Here is a 22858-nt window from a genome sequence, read left to right on the forward strand (position 1 = left end):
TACTGCTCAAGCAGTTGAGCTGGCAGTGTTGCTTTCTGAAGCCCATTTTTAGAACCCAACAGAAGTCCCAGTTCTGGACAAGGGTTTAGGAGATCCTGGGGTAACTTTTGTGTAAGTCCACAAATTGCATTTTGTAGAGGTGGTAAGTGTTGGCAGCTTTCCCCAAGGGGAACTCCTGGGAGGTCCTGTTGTGAGGATAACTGGAATGTGCTGGCTGTTCCCATCACATGCAGAAGTGTGAAAAACTGTGCCACATGAGGGAAATTTCTGGAGGTGAGGTCCAAGATCTGGAAAGCAGCCTGTGGGTGTGGGTGGAAGAGCTTATTGAAATGTAATGTGCTGGATAAGCAGTGAACATCTAACCCCAGTGAAATTGGGGAAGAGAAGCCCCAGGGCAGAGACTCTTCATTAGATACCTCCATCCCACAACCCTTTTTTCACCATTCCATCTGCCTTTCCAATACTCCTTAGCTGTGACTCCTGTTGCCTCCTGGTACCAATAAGCAGTGGGAAGAGACAGAAACCAGGGAAAGGCATGGAAAGTTGCATTGTTTGGGAACATCTACCATTCAGGGAAGATGCTCTGTGTGGGACCTGTGAGTGCTGTTTAGCAGGGCCAACCCAGCTGGCCTCTGTGGCTCTGAGCTTGTTTGTGCTACATTTGGGTTTTCTCCACACTGGTCTAACCACTGGGATTAATGGAAAACTCTATTTTTTTTAATGTGAAGTTTCTGAAAAAATTACTATCTTTGAGGAAGTAATTTTGGTATCTTCAGAAATAGCTATTTTACACTGGAAAGTTTGGGAACCAAAAAGATTTGCCAGCAAACCAAAGAATTCCCACTGTTTAACGAATAATGAACAGTTAGAAAAGGGGAAGAAAGAAATAGAAATCTGCTCTATGCCTGTATTTGGGTTTCACTTAAAAGCTGGCATTGGACAAGACTACCTTACAGGCTGCCAGATGCTGGCAGACTGTGCTGAAAAACCACCAGCTCTCAAGGACTGGGTTGACACTTTTGCTGTTGTTACACCTTCTGTCTGCTTGCTGGTGTGTACCTGTCACATGAGATGTTTCACCACACTATTCACCTGGCAGTGTGGGCAAACCATGACTGCAGCCCACAACAGAGGGCAAAAAACATCCCAGGAATGATAGAAATCATAATAATTTGGTAAACAAAACAAAACAAAAACCAAAAAACAACAACAACAAAACTACCCCCCAAAAAACCCACAAACAAACCCCCTCAAACCAAAAACCAAACCAAATTTTAACTCACCAACTTTCAGGGTTTGGATTCTTTTTGCCTGAGCAGGACTACATACATATGTTTTAAATCCAATTCAGAAAGCAATGTCAAGATATATTTTGTAACAAATGAAGATGCTTACACAGATGTTCACTGAGAGACAACTGGCACCAGGTGGTGAAAAATGGATTGTTGTTGCTTTTCTCTCTGTGGGGAAAATGCCCCTAATCCCTTTCTTGACACAATGCTTTGCAAGCTCTCCTGCAGAGTTTGTCCTGCTCCTTGGGAAGTCTTGGTGCTTCTCTACATCTCCAATGAATTTGAGCACAGATCCAGGTGCTACTGATGCAGCCAGAATGCAACCGAGGTGAGTTTGATGCTTTCTCCAGGGTTTTTTTGTTTGTTTCGATTTAGAGTCTCTCTTGCTAAGTAAATTTGCCATCCTGCAGAAGGGAACAGTTACTTGCAGAAGTCTGTCTGGTCCCCAGCCAGGCTGACGGGATGTTTGCAAAGGGAAGTTTCTGTGAGGGTGAGAGGAAGGAAAATGAAAACATTTCATGTTAGAAAAACTGTAAAAGAGGGAAAGCTTCTGGGAGAGACTTGATTTGAGGAAAGGAAATTAGGGATACAAGAACCAGACAGTATTATTAATTTCTCCAAGGGAAAACTTCTCCACTTTGTGTCAGCTCAAGGATTTCACAGCAGCTTTCCAAAGAAAACCCAGGTACCTCTGGAAATGACACCAGTGCTTTAGTACTCCTGCAGGCAAGCTCTGGCAGATTTAACTGCTGTGATTTAAAACATGGCTGTCCCAGATGTTTGCCTTGCTTGCTGACTGGAAATTACTGCCTTAGAGGAGGATATGGCACGTGCTAGAGTCTCAGGGCTCAAGTTTACAGGCTGGAGAAGAAAACTGCTTTTACAGGTTTTTGAGCTGACACAACGGACCATGTACTGAGAGAGCTGTGGCATCAGTTTGTAGCCAGTGCTGCCATCCCTTGTACTGGGTAATCTCTGCTGAGAGGTGGGAGCCAGGCAGGGAGCAACAGCTTGGATCAATGCAGATAAATCTGTCTGAATTCTCTGTCAAAACCCTGCTCTCTGAGATACAGGCACTCCAAAGTTGAGGCTCTGTGGTTCAGGCACTGGGCAATGCTGGCCTTTGTCTGGACTGAAGATGTTTCACCCTGAGCTGCAGCACCTAGAGGCTGTGCAAGACAAGGCACATGACAGCAGTCAGGGCCGTCAGAGCTGGGACCCCTGGCTGTCAATTCAGCCATATTTTAAAGTGGGTTTCAGCTGTTTACACATGCACATCTAATTCTCTGCCCATGATTTAGGGATCCCTTTTACAGTCAGTGAAGACTGACTCTAAAATTCCAGCATGTGCTTCCCCAGAGCAGACATCTAAAGTAGGTGAGCCAAAGCATGGTTTGAAAATGCCTATATTTCTTCATTAGTGCTAAGGAAAATCTATGATTTCTCACCCTGATTCTGAAGTTAAATTGAACAAATCTTATGTTTTGTGTCCAGTTTTCCAAACATTTCCTGTAATTCTGTGGTTTGCATCCTCAGAAACCAAGGGTGAGCTTTCATACCAAGACAGATTTACCAATAGTGCATTTTCATTTTTGTAGCAATATTTGTGCTAATAATAATAATAAAATTGTTATAAAAATTATCTGCACAGTTATCTTGATTAACAAGTGGAAGAAAAAAAGAACTAGTAGAACAGTCCATTGAATTAGAAAAAATGTAGATTTTTGAAGGAGGAAAAAAAATTATTCCTCTTATAAGACATGATGCAAATAGAAAAAAGTAATATTAAGTGTTGTAGATTCCACTTTACTGTGCACTTCTATGCACCAAGGATGGCTGCACTTGAATAAGGATAAAGTAATTTCTGTACCATGCCTGTTTAGGTAGAACTTAGGGGTGTGTTTGCTATTTAAATGGAAAATAGTATTGTAATGCTTAAAAGCTCTGGTGTGTCTCTGTGTTGTGTAAGCTGTTTCTAATCTGTATTTGAAGTTCTGTATTGTTTATCTTGAGATCCAGGTTGATGTTAAAACATGTTCCCTTTTTACTGGAGAATTTTCTGCTTGCTTCCACAAAAGATCAGCAACAAATGAGATTAAATTAATCAAAGCCTTCTTGTATATTCCAGCTCTCAGCAAGGCTGAGAAAAACCTATAGGAATCCCCTGGTTTTGGGATGTGTTATTTGAGGAGTTTAATTTAGTTTGATGATGCCATTCACATCAAAATGATGCTTAAGAAGTAAGTGGTTCTAGATGGTTTAATAATATTATGGTGATCACCAGGCCAAAGTCACACACTGCCTCTGCAGGTAGGCCTGAATTGCTAGCTGAAGCAAGAGCTCGGGAGATAATTTCTGTATGTCAGACTCAGGATCCGTGTGTTTTCTAGCTACTCTCTGCTGTAATCTGGCTGCATATCAGCATAAGGGCATCTTAAATGTAACTCAGAGGAGCACAGTTGTCACAACAGACTGGATTGGGCTGGAAGGGACCTCAAAGTTCACCTAGTCCCAAGCCCCTGCCATGAGCAGGGATGCCATTCTCTAGATCAGGTTGTTCTGAGTACCATCCAATCTGACCTTGAATGCTTCCAGGGATGAGGCATTCACAGCCTCCCAGAGCAACATTTCCAGCACCTCATAAGTCTCTGAGCAAAGAATTTCTTCCTAACATCTAATATAAACCTGCCTTCTTTCAATCTAACTCCATTGACATTTGGTCTGGAACGATCTGCTCATATAAGACGTCTCTCTCCTTCCTTTTTATAAGCACCCTAAGGTACTGGAAGACCACAGTAAGGCCTCTCTAAAGCCTCCTCTTCTCCAGGCTGAACAAGTCCAGCTCTCTCAGCCTGTCTTCATGGGAGAGGTGCTTCAGCTCTCTGAGCACCTTTGTGGTCCTCCTCTGCACCTGCTCTAACAAGTCCAAGTTTTTCTGGTGCTGAGGACCCCATAGCTGGATGCAGCACTCCTGGTGGGGTCTCATGAGGGCAAAGTAGAGGGGGAGAATCCCCTCCCTCGACCCGCTGGCTGGGCTGCTTTGGATGCAGCCCAGGGTGCCATGGGCCTTCTGGGCTGCAAGCGCACACTGTGGGCTCATGTCCAGCTTTTCATCCACAGGAGCCCCCAAGTCCTTCTCTGCAGGGCTGCTCTCAGTGACTTCTTCTCCCAGTCTGTGCTCATGTCTGGGATCACCCTGACTCAGGTGCAGCACCTTGCACTTGGATTTGTTGTACCTCAGGAGGTGCTCATGGGTCCACTCCTCAAGCTTGTTCAGGTCCCCAGTGATTGCATCCTGTCCTTAAGGAATGTCAACTGCACCATTCAAATTCATGTCATCTGCAAACTTCCTGAGGCACCAGATCTCGCTGGTCATTGCTGCATTTATCTTCTTGGTCATCAGAGAAGATAACACAGCTCTGGGCTTGCACATTTGGATGCATATGCTGATTCCTTTTGGTGGTGGAATTGTTGAAATGGTTGTTAATACTAGATCTGCCAGAGATATGATCATATATGAAAAGTGGCAACCTAATTCTAAAATCAAGCAACACTAAAGGGGAAAAATTGTTTTTTCATTCCTTTTACATATTAATCCTCAGAAACAATACCTACATACACCACTTTCTCTGTTTACACATTTTTCCCACACCAGTTTGAGTGTTGGTATGGCTAAGACATAAACGTAATTTCCAGGGAGATCAAAGCTTGTATCCAGTATAGGAGGCCATGCTGCATTCAGGAGGGTTGGCCCTGTCCTCACCAGGTTGCTGTCACAGATTCCCTGCTGGCAAAGTTTGTGGATGATGTTCAGCTGCTGTTTGCATCTTTTAATATAAATTATTATTTTTAAAGATATGGACAAAGAAACCCTAAATATTATTCTAGATTTCTTGCATACATTACAGAAAGAAATAAAATTAAAACCAAGTTTCTTAGGCTCAGCTAAGTTAGGATCAGAATCAAACTAGTATTAACAACTTCAAATCCCCAAATACACATATTTTGCTCTAGTAGCCATACAGAAAAAAAAATTAACACAAAAAAAAATAAACACAAAAAAAACCCCACAAAAAAACCCCAAAAAACCCACAAACAAACAAAAACAAACAAACAAAACAAACAAAAACCAAAAAAAAGAAAAACATTACATGGTTTAGAATTTGCATGGAAGTTCTGCCTACTTCCACTTGAACACAAATGGGCAAATATTCAGTGATAAAAAAAGGATTTTGTGCTTGTAAATTGTACTAAATTGGGAAGGAAAATAGTTCAAATAGAGATGATCTGTGAAAGCAGAACTTTTGCAAAACAGACCCAGAGAAATGAGGTAGAGGTCCTCCTAAAAAAAAATAATGAAGACTTCTAAACATTTTTTTTTAAAGCCGTTTGGTTTGTGATGGTTTGTGATGGTTTGATTTGGCTGAGAAGTTGCTTAAAAATGAAAGGACGCTCCTTTGGTACAAAACTGCTGGTGTGACTGTGACTCAGTGGTCTCAGCCGAACAGGGTAAGGGGACACGAACCCGCTGCAGTTCGCTGCCCGCGCTCCGCAGAGCCGCGGGCCAGGCAGCGCTCGGCCCGGGCAGCAGCAGCCGCGCAGCTCCGCCGTTCTGCGCTTCGGCTCGGGGAGCTGCGAAAGCCCTGCCTGGGGAGCGGGCAGAGCTCTGCCTGCCCCTGGCTCTCCTTCCCCGGCTCTTCTTCCCCGGCTCTGCCTGCCCCTGGCTTTGCTTCTCCGGCTCTGCCTGCCCCGGCTCTGCCTGCCCCCGGCTCTGCTTCTCCGGCTCTTCTTCCCCGGCTCTGCCTGCCCCTGGCTCTGCTTCTCCGGCTCTGCCTGCCCCGGCTCTGCCTGCCCCTGCCCCCGGCTCTGCCTGCCCTGGCTCTGCCTGCCCCCGGCTCTGCTTCTCCGGCTCTGCCTGCCCCCGGCTCTGCCTGCCCCTGCCCCTGGCTCTGCCTGCCCCTGGCTCTGCCTGCCCCTGCCCCTGGCTCTGCCTGCCCCCGGCTCTGCCTGCCCCCGGCTCTGCCTGCCCCTGGCTCTGCCTGCCCCTGCCCCTGGCTCTGCCTGCCCCTGCCCCTGGCTCTGCCTGCCCCGGCTCTGCAGGCTCTCTCTGCACATCCCCTGCAGGCAGAGTTTGCTCAACTAGTTGAACTGGCTCTTTTTGTCTTGTTTTTTTTGGCAAACTAAGAATTTCCTTCCTGATAAAAATGAACGGCGGGCGCCCCGATTGGGTGTCGCGTTGGGGAGGATGTGACATCAGGCACATCTCTCGCTTGGCTGGGTCGCTGGCTGCCGAGCAGGGCAGCCCGGGAGCAGCTTTGTTACATCCCAGCCCAGGTACTCGGGTTTCTGCACACAGAGCTGCCGGCAGCACGTCCCGGGCTGCCGCAAGGGCTGCTCGGCTCATGCGTGCAGGCTCTGCTCAGAGACCGCTCCGGCCGCTGGGGGCTCACCGGGGACGATGGAATTTGAACTCTGGAAACCAACCACAAAGTGAAAAGGCAGCGGTTGGGCAGACAGGGCTGAGATGGATGATGAGAGAACAAATCGAAATGCCAGCAAACTGCAAGGAGCTGGAGGCCAGGCATCTGCAGCGTCTCCGTGGAACCCGCTGATGAGGGGTAAGTGACGCTCCTGCCTGGCCAAGCCTCAGCCCTGCCGGAGGCGGCAAGGGGCAGCGGAGGCTGCAGTGGTGCTGCTCCCTGTGTCCTGCTTCAGGACAGGTCCTCAGTCGGTCCCACAAAACACCCCCATGCCTTTGTGGAAAAAAAAAAAAAAAAACAAAACAAAAAAAAACCAAAACTCTTTCTGTTTGATACTGAAGTTTTGGTTGTTTTTCTTTCGTGTCATGGAAAAGAGTTTTGTACTGCATTTGGTGCAAGCAGAAACAAATGCAGCACTTGGACTGCAGCACACTGAGAAATAAGTTGAAATGTGGCGTGTTTGACTTAAATTAGTGCCAGCAGGAAGCTCAGCACTAGCTCAATTCCTCTTTATTCTCTATTTTTCTTTTTCTTTTTATTTTTTCTTTTTCTTTCTTTTTTTCTTTCTTTTTTCATTCCCTTCCTCCTTACTTTCCTTCTTTCTTTTCTCCTTTCTTGTAATTATTTGAATTTTTACTTTTCTTTTTTGTCTTCTCTTTCTTCTTCTTTTTCCTTTTTTCCTTTATCTTTTATCCTTTCCCCTTGTCTTTCAGATGAACAGACTTAAGTGGTCTTTAGGCTGAGCCTACTGGGTTCTTCTGCAGTGGCATTGCTGTGACCAGTGCTGTTGTGGGCACATAATAGTGAGCAGTTACTCAGACAAATGGCCTCACTCCGGTCGCTGCTCTGGGTCTGGCCCAGAAACATTGAAAATATGACATGGTAAAAAAAAGACAAGTCATTTAACTTTATATCCTGAGCTGGATGTGTTCGATGTAGCTCTGTTTCTGTGAAGTTACTTCTTCCTCTCATGGCGAGTGCAGATGGAATGAGGTAAATTCAGAAAATGTGACTTTATGCTGTCCTTGCTCTTTTTCTTTGCTGTTCAGGAGGTTTCCATTAATACCAAGTTGAAAATTAAGACCATAAAACCAAAATGCAAGGCTGACCAGTCTATCTGCAGTGTAGTCTGCCTGCCCTCGTGCGTGCCACGTATGGACAGCCTGAGGCTGGGGTGAGCGGGAAGGCACAGTGATATTATTAACTGTGTGAAATAGAACCAGTCCACACTGGAGATGAGCTCCAGCAAAATGGAGGGTGGAAGGAGGGAATCCCACATGGCACAGTGCTGCACACAGATCATTTGGTCCTTTGAAAATCAAAGTTTAGTCCATTCCTTTTGTGTCTGCCTGTTCCTTAGCAGAGTCAATAAGCTCTGCTGGCAATTTCCAGCGGGAATGTATTTAGCTCAAGCTACGTAGATCACAAACTTTAAGGGACTGCCTTTGACTGTGAAAAATACAATTTGTAATACTGTTCTATATAATGCCGTAGGATTTTGTACCTGCAAATAAGAATGCAAGAGCACACCTTCACTGGGAGGACTTAAGAGCCGCTTTCAAGTTGTGCTGTGCGTGAGAGGCATGGGAAGAAGCCAGCCTGGGGACAGGCGCGGAGGGTGCAATGCCCTCACGTGCTCAGAGGCTGGAAAGAGTTGCTTCAGCCATCACTACAAAAACCAGTGCTCTAGAAAGATTCTGTGAGAGCTCTGTTGTGCACAGGGAGCAGTCAGAATTTGCATGTGTGCATGGTTATTGCTATAAGACTCCCTCTGTATACACCAGGCTGCCTGTGTCACCTGCCTGAGTGATGGCAATGCAATCCAATATGACCAGAGGTTTAATGGAACCTCTGGGCTGGCTGGAGTTTTCTGCAGTGGAAGGGGAGCTAGGTGACCCAAAGCCACTGAAAGCCAGTGGGATTTGGAAGTCTAGATGCTGAACTACTGGGGTCTGACTCAGCCTCTCTGTGGACTAAGGTGTGGGTAAATTTCAAATTTGGACAAATGATCTTGTTTCTTTGCGAAAGAGCAGTTGAACTATTTTTGACAATCGGGTCCTTGTTTTGGTGGTGGTACATACAATGAACAGCTGTGTCCCCCACATACACTGGCCTTGCTAGTCCATATGCAGAGTGCTCTGGGCACATTCATGAAATTCACTAGTTCAGGATTTTGAAAGCCCATGGTCAGCTGGAATTGACTTTTGCTTAGGCCTTAATCAAATACAATACACATCTTTTATATTCTGACGGTGTGCCTCCTGTGAAGTGTAAAAGAGGGCAGTGAGACATGGAAATCACTGCAGCCTTTCTCCTCTTCCAGGCAAGGAACTTGAGTTCCAGCCTGGAGCAGGCAGAAAATAGAAATATGGTTATTTGCCAGAAGGTGATGCCTTGGGTCAAGAAACTGGAGAAATTTGCCATCCTTTCCAGGGGGCTTGCCTCCCTGGCATTGCTTCAGGTTAGAGGTGCTTGCTGCAGATGGAGGTAGGGCAGGAGAGACATCAGCCTGGGGCTGTGCAGTTCATGGCAGCAGATCTGGAATTATGCCATCTCAATTAGTCATCAGTTAAGCTTTTAATCCTGCTCCTCCCAAGGTATCAAGGTTGGTGTGATGGACTCCCTAGGGCTCCATAGGGCTTCACTTCCACCTAGGATAAAAACTCTAGGTTTCTCTCAGTCACAGAACTCCCAGATGTTGGCACATATATTTTTATTTTTCACTGACATTTATTTTTAATGCTTATATGGTCAATCTTTTAATTCATTGTTAAAACTTGGAAACTTGCAAGCCAATGTCCAGTCCACAGATGGCTGGTCTGGCTCTTTTTAGAATTTCAGTAGAAACCTGTCTTTTCTCAAGCAAGGACTGAATGGATAAAATCCACACATGGGTATGTCCCTCTTATATCATCATGACATAATGATATAATAAGATGGTACATTGCACAGGTTGGTACAGGCACAAGCGCCTGCCAATATTTGTGTGGCCAAAAAAAGTTTAAGTTGCAGCTCAAAAAACTTGTACTTCAATCTAGATTTTTAGAATATCTATAAACATACTTCCCTTACAACTCATGCAATTTAGGCAATGACATTAGTTTCTAAATGGGGAAAAGCTTTTTACATACGCTGGAAACACAACTGACTGTAACACAGGCAGGACCAACGAGAGCAACAGCACAGTCAGATAAGCATCAGTCTGACACACATCACTTAGAGCAAAGCTGTTTTAGTCAGTTAATCATTCTGTGCTTTAATAATTGTTGCCCAGGTTTGCTATCCTTATGAACCAGAGCCATAGCTTCCAGAACTGGCTGTGTGTTTGCTAAAGCTGAAGGATATTCAGGAACCTAATGAAACTGTGTAACTGTTGTGGGAAGCAGCCCATGGAGCATAGAAGGAGGCAGGCAGAGCTCAAATAATGCTAATAACAAAGAATACTAATTTCTTTAAAAGCTAATTCATAGACTTATAGCCAGGTTTAGATTGGAAGAGACCTTTAAAGGTTGTCTAGTCCAACACCCCTGCAACGAGCAGGAACACCTTCCACTAGACCAGGCTTCTCAGAGCCCCATCCAACTTGACCTTGAATCTTTCCACAAATGGGACATCTACCACCTCTCTAGGCAACCTGTTCCATTATTTCACCACCACATTTTTATTTCTGGCCTAAATATACCTTCTTTTCATTTAAAAACTTTATGATCATTAGCTTATGTGTAAGCATTCCTTTAAAGAATTATAATGGCTTATTAGAGTTTTTTGCTGAAGGCAGACTTGCCGCTGTTAAGGATTCCATTCCATGCATGTGCTTTATTATAGTTCCTGAGAACCTCGGCAACTCAGCCAGCAACTTAGTCACTGGAGTATTCTCTGTAGTTAGTGGAGGAGAGTGGGACATCTCCAGAGAACAGCAAGATGTCTTTCAACAGGAAGCTGTGTGAAGTTCCCTCTGTAAAGGCTTACCTTCCCTCCCAGGGGAAACCTGGGACATTGACATAGAGCAGACACTGGGTTTTGAGTGCTGGGACATAAATATCTCCCAGAGGGATTATTGCTGTCAGTTGACTCTGAGCCATAAAATCTGTAATACTGAAGATCTCCCTCTATGAATATTTATATGGTATATATGTGCTGTACCTCACTTTGTGGTTTCAACAATGCAGAGAGCACAGCTATTACTTAAAATGCACCACTCTTAACAAACACTGAAAACTGAAAGACTGAATCAACGGGTAGTACATTTTGCCTTCTTGTACTTTGGTCCCTTCTCTTGCCAAGTGTTGTTGATTCCAGTCCAGCTTTGAGCAGGGGTAAATGACTGATCAGCCAAACCCTCTTCAAAGCATATTCCTTTTGAGATAATTGGTAAAATGTAATAAGTTTGTGGGGGAAAAAAAGGGCCCTGGAAATAATTCAGAGAGAGGGACAAGCTCAGCCAGAGGCAGGTGATGTTCTGCAAATACCTCTCCTGTCTTCTGGAGGGGAACGCAGCTGTGCAGTGCAAGCACGGGATGAGTTAAAAATGTACCCAGAGGGAAGCCATCTTCTTGTCTGTCTCCCTCACACCATCTGCTCCAAAGAAATCTTGGCAGGTCAAATAAAGTAGAAGGGAGGTCACACAGTTGAAGTAAAGTATGCTAGTTAAATAGAAGTTTTAGCCTTTTTCCTGTCTTTGTTTTTATACAGATTTTGTTTCAGACTGGTCTCCTTTACATGAGGCTTCTATCCATGGGCGTCTGCTTTCCCTGAAGAAACTCATTGAACAGGTACCTCTCCACTGGGTTCATGTGGTCTCTGCAGGTTTTTTTTCAGTGGATGAATGCAGTCTGTGCTTTACTGTGAAACTTCAGGGTGAGAAAATGGTGTTAACCAGGCCACAGCGAAATCTGCATGCAACGGGCTTTTCTTTCCTACAATCAGTTCCTTGCCCAGCACAGGTTTTGTGCACTAATTTGATGATGTACTGATATGTTAACTGTGGCAGAGGAAATGGGATCACTGGGATCTCTGGATGGCCAAGGGCAGCTCCTCTGCAGCTCCTGCGCATGTCTGTGAGGAGTTTTTGGTGCCCCAGCTGATGGCCAGCTCTGGACCCAGTCATGGGTCTGGTTGAGGCTTCAATTCAATCACCCAGACATTTGTTTCTGAAGTGCCTGACCATATCCCAGGGCCCTGGTCCCTCCAGAAGGTCAGGGATAGGCAGGAGTGACTTCTGAACTTCACCACTTTGTTTCTTCAAAATCCCTGGGTTTAACCTGTGAAAGAGATGATGGAAAGGGAAGGGGCATTGGAGACTCTTCCAGCTTAGTCTTCTGGAGCACCAAGATGGTTAGAAACAAAAGATCTTGTGGAATCCAACCAATGTTTCTGATGCTTTTCTTTCCTTCACTGGTTGCCTCCAGGCAAAGAGCAGAAAATACTTCAAGAGCATTTCAGGGTTCAAGTCAGTCAAACAACCGCAGTGTATTGTCCCACTGGACAGTCCACTAAGCCTTCTGTGCTGGTTTTCAGTGTGTACAAGGCATGGCCTCAGGTGTGCTGTGCCAGTATCCACTCCAGCCAAATCATCACAGCCTCTTTATCCCCTTCATCTGCTTACTTTCTGAGTTGAATAGCTCCAGGCAGTTGAAGAAGGTCTAGTTACATAAAGCTTTTAAAGAAGGGTTTTTTTTTAATTGTGGATTTTTGCATGGGGGTTTTAGTAGTTGGTTTTAATGATATTTTCCATTATCTTATCAGGGGAATGATGTCAATCTTGTTACAGCAGACCAGGTGTCTCCTCTCCATGAAGCCTGCCTAGGGGGTCATGCTGCCTGTGCCAGTGTCCTGTTAAAACATGGTGCTCAGGTGAGTAGGTGATGGACAGACCACTGTCTCTAGTGTTAGTACGTTGTACTTCCACACTGTAATACTACGTGATGCCGTGGCAGAGTATCTCTGTGATTTACACTCTGTATGTAGCTCTGCTTAAGGTACTTATGAAATGCGCTTCCTAATAAAGCAATCCAAAAAGCACAGATATAAGCAACAGTTATCATTGTTCTTTAGATGAGGATGAAATGTTCTCATCTTTCACAAGAACTAGGGGAAGTTCATCTTGCAAAGTGTTTATAATCTTGCAGAAGTTAAGGGTGCATTTTATTTTATGCACACATTAATCTTACTGGTATCAATATGCAGAGTCTTAAGTAGAGGCATAGGAATGTTAGGATCAACTGACAAAAAATGGGAAGAAAATGGAAACAAGATGCAAGTAGAATGGTGAAATGGTGTCTCATGGCCACTACTTTTCAAGCTAGCTTCAAAATTATAGTGAATAAGAAAATTCATTCATGCATAAAATTAAAAAAAAAAACTTAAAAATAAGGAAGAGTTGCACACTTTCAGCCAAAAAATGAACTGTTTCAGAAGAAGGCTATGGGTAGGTGTGTTTCAGCTAAGATAATTGAGAAATGGTCGTACATTTAGATTGGTAACTCCTGAGAGACCCTAGAGTAACCCTGATGTTTTTTGGGTTTTTTTTTTTTTGTTTGTTTTTTTGCAGTAGGAGAGACTTGGGGGTAATTTCAAAAAATACTTTTTAAATGATAATTTTAAGGAAAAGTTGTAGTCTTCAGAAGCACTGGGGAGCTTTGGCATGGAATTAAATAAAAAACATCGAAACCCCTATTTCCTGCTGAGAAACTGGATAGTTGTCATCAATTCTGAAATACCGAGAAGACAAAAGTCTTGCTGGATTGTGTTATTTTCTCCCAGGTGGATGGAGTGACTGTTGACTGGCACACACCACTGTTCAACACTTGTGTCAGTGGCAGTGTGGCTTGCTTGAATTTACTGCTGGAGCATGGAGCCAGCCCACACCCACCCTGTGACCTGGCATCCCCCATCCACGAAGCTGCTAAGAGAGGTAACCCCACAGGCATCAGCTCTCCTTTCCATGCTGCTAGCAGCGTGCTGAAGTGGAGGAGAGAGATAAAGAAGATAATTTTCTTGATTTGGGTCATGCAAAATACCTTGCTAATTGGTCTCATCATGAGGGGTGCAGTTCTTCCCATGCCTGTTGCTCCTCAAGGGCAGGTCAGCTCAGCTGTCAGATCCTCTGAGTTCACATCGAGCCACCTGGAAGGGAATGCATTGTCCAAGTCAGCTGCCTGCAATGTGGACATTTGAGGGAGACTCTGGCTGTCTTCAAAAGGAGTGGAGAGAAACATGGAGTGATTAATCTCATCTTCAGTAGACATCTGAAATGAGTCAGATAAAATGTGAGGGCTTTAGCCTGTTTTGCTGAATGTGGCTTTTCAGCTCCTGTTTTGCTGGCTGGATCCATTGGAATGGATGAAAGTATTATACTACCACCTCTTGACAAAACATTGAATCTTTGCCAAACTATGCTGCTGCAACAGAGAATTTGCTGAAAAAAAAAAGAGCCTGATCTCTGTCAGTTGACTCTTCCTTTATCCCTTTTAAGGTCATGTGCAATGTGTTGAACTCCTTGCATCCCGTGGGGTCAATATAGATCACAACATCAAGCACCTGGGTACTCCGCTTTATGTAGCATGTGAGAACCAGCAAGTGAACTGTGCCAGGAAGCTGCTTGAGTCAGGTAAAAACAAAAATTAAGAATGGTGTGCTTTCGTTTCCTGCAACATCTGTCTTTGGATTATCTTTGCATCAAAGATTTAGAGGAGCTCCTGCTTTGGGACTAGGACATGTTTCACTCCTAATAGCAGCCCTGGCTAAATGTGGTAGCAGGGTGATCAGGGTTTTCTTGACCCGGGAATTCAGCTTGGTAGCTCACAATAAAATGATGGGTGATCCTGGATTTCACATGGCTGATTGTGTCTGGAACAAGCTATCCTTTCCAGTGTCTGTGCATGTAATGCTGCAGTTATTTGAAGTCAACAGAAAGAAATTTCATTTTAATTTTTTTTTACTTCCTCTTTACCCAAAACAATTGACTCAGACACACATAGTATTTCTGCAAACATGTTTTGATTTCCAATGACTTCATAAAAAGTTGGAGACATTTCCAATGCAGAATAAGGTTCAGCACTATATCCTTTGCATCACACAAAGCTGTAATTCTAAATGCTGGGGTAATTACACAAAACTGTTTCTTGTTATCTACAGTAGTACAGGTCTTCTAGCCAAAGGGGCCATATAACCTAAAGTGGCCACATAGCTGGTACAAAAATGATGGAGCAACAAAACTAATTTAGAAAAAAACAAGCAAAAATAATATATGTCACTTTTTAAGTGGGTCACTGTAAAGTAGAAGTCATCTTTTTTGGGAAGACGTCAAATACAAATTAATCTAAATGTATTTAATCTAAATTAAATGTTGGCAACTATTTTCTTTTTTCTTCTAATTTTTTTTCTGCTGCCTCCTGTATATGGGAATGTGTACTATAAAAACATTATAGTTTTGAATTAATTCTGCAGCTCACCTTTCTTAGCATATTTTAGGAGCCATTAACCCAGAGTAATGAATGGGGAAACTCTCATCAGGGGTGTTTTTGACCTCATCTACCAAGGACTTCTAGAACTTTTCTATTCTTGCATTTTTCCCCTAACAGATACTTTGGCATTTGGAAATCCCACCATCTTAAGCCTCCAGTACAGAGCATGTTCAGATCCTGAGTTTATTTTAAGGGATGGGAAGCAGATGTGGGCCACAGGTGGAGCTACACCTTTGTCTTGCTTCAAGATACCCTTGGGCTGGGCTGTGGGTGAAGGACTTTCTCATGCACCATTCCTCCAGGATCATTTTCTTAGTCACAGCCCCAGTCCTCAGCCAGTGAGAGTTGTGCTTGTGCAAACTGTAGCACCAAGCCCCAGCATAAGGAGTCCAGCTCTGGGTGCAGGCTGCAGCACTTGTGTGTTATTCAGAGAAATAGCAGCTAGTGCAGTGAATTAAAATGGGCTACTGTGTAGTCCTGGTTCTTCTCATTGTTCTTTGCTCCTCCTGTTGTTCAGGAGCGAATGTGAACAGCGGCAAGGGCCTGGACTCCCCTCTGCACACGGCTGCCAGGAATTGCAGCGTGGAGCTGGTGAAGCTGCTGATGGACTTTGGAGCAGACGTTTGGGTGAAGAATGCTGAAAACAAGAGGCCAGTGGAGCTGGTCCCACCTGGCTGCCCTGTGGGCCAACTTTTCCTGCAGAGAGAAGGTGCCCCTTAGAACTTTTTTAAGGGAAAATCCACACAGACTATTGCATAAGGCTATGCTATTCCAGGTTGCTAGCACTAGAAAACTGGGAATAACTGAGCCTCCATTTGCTGACATAGGGACATTGTTCAAGTGCCAGAATAAAGTGATGAACTAACAGTGATAATGTTAAGAAAAATAACAGTGATAATGTTAAGAAAAATAACCCATCCTGAACCTCCAGATTTTTAATCTACTGCATCAGGAAGCAATCATCTTGAGCTTGCCATTTAATGCAAAATAGAGTTTAGGGTGAATAAACAAGCAACAGACAGCTTAGAAATTAATGGTAGCTTTTTTCATTACTTAAAGCTTTGCATTCAGTGAGAATCTGTCAGTTCCCTTGTGTCACTCAGCAGTAGACCCAGGAGTGTTCCATGGAGTGTGCTGACAAATGCAGGCAGAAAATCACCTCTGATGGGAACTGAGGCTAGGTAGTGAGGATGAGGTTTGGGATCTCTGGTTATGCAGTAGATGGTCAGGTTTGTCTCAGCACAAATGCATAAATGCAGATTTGCAACCCAAAAAATGTAATGCATGTAATACTAAAAAAAGGTATATTAAAGAATTTAGTTTTTAATTCTTTGTCCTTTACTTTTATTCTTGGGCCAAGCTTTTTCATAGATGCAAAAGTATCTTTGAAATGAAAGACTACATGAGTTTGTTTTTTTTTTTTTTTTGATAGTAAGGAAAATTGCACAGGAATGATATAAGGAATTATATATTTATATCAATTTATACACTAGATTTTCTCTAAAGACCAATCTTATGTGCCAAATAATAACAGCAGTATCAAACCATAAGCTTAAACTTTAGGAAGAGTCTATTTCATACATTTAAATTAAATAGTTTCAGGTAATTTTATTTTATTTTATTGATTATGAAATATTTAATGAATTATGGAGAGAAATGTTACTTATTATCGAGGGAAATTAGAATAAAATCTGTAGTATCTACTCATTTTTATACTTGTGTTCTTCCTTAGATTTTCTCATTCAGTCAGCAAGCTATATACATTACTAAATAATCTGGATTTTCATTGTTTTAAACAAATTGGTGATGGTGCGGTCCATGCCACTTACACATTGATGAAACTGTTGCCATAGAAAGGTAAAATTGGAATAACAAAGTGATGAATGAGGCCCTGCTTGAAAAAGTGACATGAAAGTAGCATGGAAACAACTGTGCTGTGCATGTTATGCATGAGCAACGGATATTTGGTTTCCCAACTTAATCTGTGGCACACAGAGCAATGATCTTTTTGAGTTCCAGTCCCTGCTGACTTCAATTCTGACTCCTGTGGCACTGCATGTGTCCTGTTTATTTGAGATAGAAAAACATTTCAGGCACGCCCTGTGGTGCTGGCCTGGAAATACTGCTCAGGCTGAGCTGACAGCATGGGCAGTGAGGAACTTTTCTAAGCGAAATTCAGCAATCAAAATCAGAAACAATAAATGCCTGAGGGGAATTTTCCTGTGGAATAGTGGTTTTTCTGTTGCTCTCCAACGTTCCCTTCTCTGAGTGGGTCCATGCCTGTGGACAGCTGATGTCTGGCTTCTTTGGCTGGCTGAGCAGTTGTGATCTAGGAGAGTGGTACAAGAGCTGCTCTCCTGCCATGCAAGGCTCCTCTCCCCCCAGACCCCAGCTGCTGCAGCCCTGCAGCCCATGGCCAGGCAGGCTGCAGGGAGCATGTTTGGCCACCAGAGATGAATTGGTGAGCTTGCTGGCCCAGTCACCCTCCCAGGACTAGCCCAGGGCTGGTGTAGCTGCCACCTGTGGTGGTTCCCTTCCTGGCCGATCACTGTGCTGCTCAACCATCATACCTGCTTACTTCTCAGGGACAGTCCTGTGTGTGGGTGGGAGAATTAGTGAGCGCTCCAAAAATGTACTGTGTGCTTGTGTTAGCAAAATATTTTCCAGTGTAGTGTCACTGCTTGTTTTGATAAGTCTTCATGTTTTGGGTTTGGCTCTTTTTTCTTTTAATGGAAGCTTTTGTTTTTTTAATGAGATGTTTGCAGGCAGAGCATTTATATGTGGGATCAGAGTCAAGCACAAGTGCAGTGTGATACTGCAATAGTTTAACTAGCTGGCCTTGTTTGGTACCCAAGAACAGGGTAACAACTCATATGCTGGCTCCGAGCGGAAGAGTACAGCCCTTTGCACGGCCCTTGTGATAGCACAGCAGCTTTCAGCCTCGCAGAGCTGCTAGGAAGGTGGCGTCCTGCACGAGGGAAGTCTCAAAAGCTGATCAAAGCTGTCACATCACCACATTTTTGTTGTGGCCTCCCTTCCTTCCCTCTGCTCTGCAGGAGGGAGGGCACCTAAACTGTCCCTTCCCAGCTCAGTCACCTTCCTCTTGCTTTCTGCAGTGTCCCTTCTCGTGTCCTCCCCATTCCCTGCATCCAACCCCCTCATTGGTGCCCTTCTTCTTACCTGCCCTCCCACAGCCCCTGCCACTTGTGACCCCTGTGCAAACAATGCTCTGGAGGGTTGAACACTGATGGTTGCTGCAGGTAGAACTTTACATAGGATCTTCCTCTTCCTGAAAAGGATAAGTGACCCAAACAAGTGTATAATGCTATTATACTTAGATTTTTTTGTAAAGTGACAAAGATTCTTGAACAGGGCTCCCATCTATCAATATGGGACTGGTTCACCTGGAAGGTTTAAATAAAGAACTATAAAGTGCTTCTTTTGCTTTGTGTTCGTCACTGTTATGAAATATGCCTCAATATAGCAGTGGACTAAAAACTTGGATCTCACTGAGGGAGTGAGAGGAGGGAAGGGCTTTTAAAGTAGCATCAATCATCTCTTCTCAGAGAGAATAAGCATTTGTACAGCTTAAAAGGGAAAGGCTGATGCTGCTGATGCCAGTTGAGTAATGACAGAGTGACTAGACATGGACTGGATTGCAGGTGGGCAGGTGTCCTTTGGGGGATGCAGGTTTGAGTTTTCACTGCTGAGTGTGAAAACCTGGTGAGAGGTGGGTTGCAGGAGGTGGGTTGCACAGCTGCTGTTTCAAGTTTATGGTCTTGGCATTATAAAGCCATGTGTGTAACCTGTTCCCTGGGTCTTTCTCAGGGCCACTGTCCTTGATGCAGCTGTGCCGCCTGTGCATCAGGAGGTGCTTTGGATACAAGCACCATCAAAAAATAACTGGACTTCTCCTCCCAGACGAGCTGAAACATTTCCTTCTCCACATTTGAGCCTTTTCATGTTCAAAACGGTGCCTTTAATAACACAGCAAGGTTTGTTGACCTTTTTCATCACTAGTGTTGCCAGTGTTTGCAATGATAATTTATGGCAAGTTTTGGTCTCCGGTAAAGCCCGGGTCAAAGAAGCACAGGACTGACCAGCTCGCTCAGTTCTCAATGCCATCACCCCCACCAAATCCATTGGGAAAGAAACAATCCTGCATGGTTGCATGGTGAAGCTTGGAAATGTGATGTGAGAACCCCCTTGAAAGCACAGAAAATTAGCGTAACATTTTAAAATAGATCTCCCGATTCTCTGGCACAATTTCAGAGGTCTTGTGGCTGACAACCCCTTACAAAGAAAACACACATCCCAGCCCAGCAGTAACAGCATTTCATGTAAACATTAGGCACGCCAGGAGAGCTGCAGAAAGCTTTCTCTGTAAGCAGTGCTCACATGCCTGTCATCTGTGAGGGCTGTGCCCACGCCACCACGAGGAAGGGGAGGGAACCCAAGTGAACCCACTTGCCAAGCAAAGTTATTTATTTTCTGGAAGAAGTTATTTATTTTCTAAGGGTATCACACTGCAGACAGATAAGCACCAACCAACAATCATTTGCATTTAGGCCAGCATCTGAAACAAGCGTTGCTGCCATGACAGCAAAAAGGTCACTGCTCATGGCAGCTCCATGCAGTGCAATAATAGTGGGACAAAAGTTTTTAATCATCCATTAAAGGCAATTACTCCTGATACTTTGAGGCATAGAAGAGATACACTTCAGAACTATGTATTTTCTCCTTGTAGCATGTTAATTTTCAAGGACACAGGCTAACAGGCTATCAGTAAACAGGCATTGAGTGCTTCCTTTTTCTGCCCTGAAAATTAGGTGATATTTCCTAAGCATTTTTCAGCATGCATCAGAAAAACAACAGCTTCTACACCCCTTCTCCACCCAAGAAAATATTAAGAGTGAGATAATATTTTTTTCTGAGAGAGTTGCTACCTCATTCATAGCATTTTCCATGGGAGTGGTAATAATAATGCCTCTAATGTGTGGTCATAAAAAAAACCAATTAAGTCCATTCCTAATTTAAAAACAGTGGGCAATTACTGCCCCCTGCTCAGTTGTGAGCAGTGGACTCAGTGTATGACGTATGTAGTTCTTATTCCTCTGAGGTCATAAGAACGATTATTTCCAGCTGAACATTAACACTGGGCATTTTTCTTTCCCTTTCAGAAATGGGTCCTGCTGCCACAAACCGAAGTGCAGTTGTGACCACTCTCTGCTCACCTGGGTGCTCCCCGGGGGATATCAGCTTCCTGATAGATGTGGGAGCAAGAATGCTGAGACTCCAGCTCTTCTTCCGTTGCCCTATTTCCTTTTGAGTTCTAAACCAAAGTGCATCTGCCTCACCTGGGAGCAGCAGCATGCCCAGCACCCTGAGGGGCTTCCATGGCACCCCTGAGCACTTTGGTGCTTCTGGAGATCCTTTTTCACTTCGCTGTGGAGACTCTGTAAGAGTGGTCTGGGAGTGCAAAAACGGCTGACATCACTAACACCAGCAATGAGAGATACAGAGTCCTCAGCTCAGAAGAGGAGAGACTGGCAGCCTTCTAATATATGAAAGCTGATTTTTGTGCTCACCAGTGTGCCAGTGTGAGCAGTGCCAGCCTGCCTTGTGCGAGTGGAAGGTTAGAGCGGAGAGGTCAAATGCTACCTGGATGCTGGTATTTGCTGTAAATCACAACTCAAATCCTTGTCTGCACAACATGACTGCTGGCTATAGGTATCCAGTGTGATGGTTTGATTCTATGTGCTGACCAAACACAGAACAGTTCTGTTGAGTTTGTGGGACACTAAATTGTACCCTAATGGGACAAAACGACAAACACAGTTAGGTTTCTAACTCCTCTGGTGATAGAGACACTTGGGAAAGTGTCACTTATCTGACCCAATTCATCACACATATTTGAGCCCTGTAAAAATCAACTGGCTGATTTAAGATGCCCTTCTATATATGTTTTCCCTCATGCCCATTAAGAAAAATAGACATCTGTCTTCACAGAGGTTAAATAAAAGCAGGCATCTGGGAAGGGAAAAAAAAAATCACTGTCTTAGTTAAGCTGAATCTGCATTGAACAGGCAAGGAATGAACAGTGAACCTAGTGCTTAACTTTTGGACATTAAAGTGTGCTTTGGTGACACAGTGGAACACTGGAGATCCATCTCATTATATTCTAGATGATGAAGAAACATTTTTGTAGGTACTAGTTTTACTTTCATCTTTAGGCATCTTATTTTGTAACTTCAGCCAATGGGTTTATAGGAATAATTACAATATCAGGCTCTGAGAACCAGGTGAGGGTGTTGCTTCTAGTTTGCTTTTCTTATGAAAATTTCATGGTATGACTCTGTTTACTTGAATTTCTCTGCCCAAGTGGAATTAGGATGAATTCTGTATGCTCAGCTTGTATCATCTCAGTGTGTTTACTTATTTATTTTCATAAAAATTGTGGTCAACACTGGTGATTTACAGCTTTATGCATCAACACATATCCAGTTATAAACTGTAAAAGTGCAAGATGAATAAGCTCATTATAGGTGAGATTTGGATTTTTTCTACATTTGAAACCATTCAAAATGCAATGCAGGACATAAATTATTATCATGAATATATTTAATCACATTCTTTCCTATTTTTATGTTAATGGTTTAATGGTAGTTAAGCCATACAATTTTGTAGGATATTTTCTCAGAAATAAATAGTTCATACTCTTTTGCTTGTTAATTTGTTTTCATTCAGTTTTTAAATCATAGCCTTAATTTTGTGGATTGACTGATATTATGGAGTTTTGAATTCTAATTTCTTGCAATCCCACCTGCAGGCAGGTAGTGAACAGAATATAGTAAAGATGAGAGTAAAATGCAAATACTGTGCAAATCTTGCCTTTTGTTGGTGTTTTAATGTAGAGTTTGACTCCTGAAATTCCTTCTTTGCTCACTTGAGGGTTAATGAAAAGGAGATAGAGATTCCACAAAGCAGGAAAAGATGTAATTTTAGATGGTCACTGTCTTCAGCTTGTTTTGTTTGTTTGTTTGTTTTTAATTGTTTTGGGTTTTTAAACTGATTTGCATAAATTTCTTTCTCCTGCCAGCTAAGCAAAAGGCACATGCAATGTTCTGGTGCTGTTGCGTGTTTGTACACAGCAGGAACCCTTTACTGGAAGTGAGAGTGTGGAGGTCCCTGTGTGCTCAGAAGTCCAGCAGGTGTCTGTCAGTGCCCTTGGGTACGTGGTTGGGCTGGGGAGGTGTGGAAGGACAGTCATTCCCTCTCCATTGGACGCATCTCTGGGAGTCCCTGCCTGCAAAGACCAGCACAAAGAGCAAGGGCAGTGCCAGCAAATTGCTTTACAAGATGTTTTTTCTGATGGATAGAGAGCTTCTTATGCAAACTGTGGAACTAAAAACACCTCAACAAAAGAAAACAATGGATTTAAGCAAGACAACGGTCTTTTGTTTTATTGAAATATGTCTGGTGCAATAAATCTTTGCAGTTGCTAGGTGGGATCAGCCATGTCCCAGGACACAGCTCTTTCTGCAGTTGTGTGCAAAAGTCCACACCTGTCCTGTACATTTCTTATCGTTTTATATTTTCTCTTAACTGGAAACAACAGACT

The 22858-nt window shown here is 43.6% G+C and overlaps 1 protein-coding gene and 1 long non-coding RNA gene across 5 annotated transcripts; one reads left to right on the plus strand and one right to left on the minus strand.

Moving 5' to 3' along the window:
• Positions 1-1661: 1661 nt before the first annotated feature.
• On the minus strand, positions 1662-6871 carry LOC137468362 (uncharacterized). Of its 2 annotated transcripts, none has more exons than XR_010995897.1 (2): positions 6743-6871; positions 1662-1774 (listed from the first exon to the last, which is right to left on the minus strand). It is a non-coding gene; the product is annotated as an uncharacterized lncRNA (long non-coding RNA). The 2 variants fall into 2 exon arrangements; XR_010995896.1 differs by lacking the exon at positions 6743-6871 and adding an exon at positions 1982-2828.
• Positions 6402-21526, plus strand: ASB9 (ankyrin repeat and SOCS box containing 9). Of its 3 annotated transcripts, XM_068180015.1 has the most exons (8): positions 6406-6910; positions 11465-11544; positions 12518-12625; positions 13535-13685; positions 14247-14381; positions 15755-15946; positions 19066-19232; positions 20418-21526. In XM_068180015.1, exons 1-7 carry the CDS (start codon positions 6817-6819, stop codon positions 19188-19190), a joined length of 885 nt encoding a protein of 294 aa, XP_068036116.1. In that variant the 5' UTR covers positions 6406-6816; the 3' UTR covers positions 19191-19232; positions 20418-21526. The 3 variants fall into 3 exon arrangements, with proteins under 3 accessions (XP_068036115.1, XP_068036117.1, XP_068036116.1); XM_068180016.1 differs by lacking the exon at positions 15755-15946 and having other exon boundaries at positions 6403-6910; XM_068180014.1 differs by lacking the exons at positions 15755-15946; positions 19066-19232; positions 20418-21526 and adding an exon at positions 15355-15724 and having other exon boundaries at positions 6402-6910.
• Positions 21527-22858: the final 1332 nt, after the last annotated feature.

Source organism: Anomalospiza imberbis, chromosome 2 (genome assembly GCF_031753505.1).
Source record: "Anomalospiza imberbis isolate Cuckoo-Finch-1a 21T00152 chromosome 2, ASM3175350v1, whole genome shotgun sequence".
NCBI lineage: Eukaryota > Metazoa > Chordata > Aves > Passeriformes > Viduidae > Anomalospiza > Anomalospiza imberbis.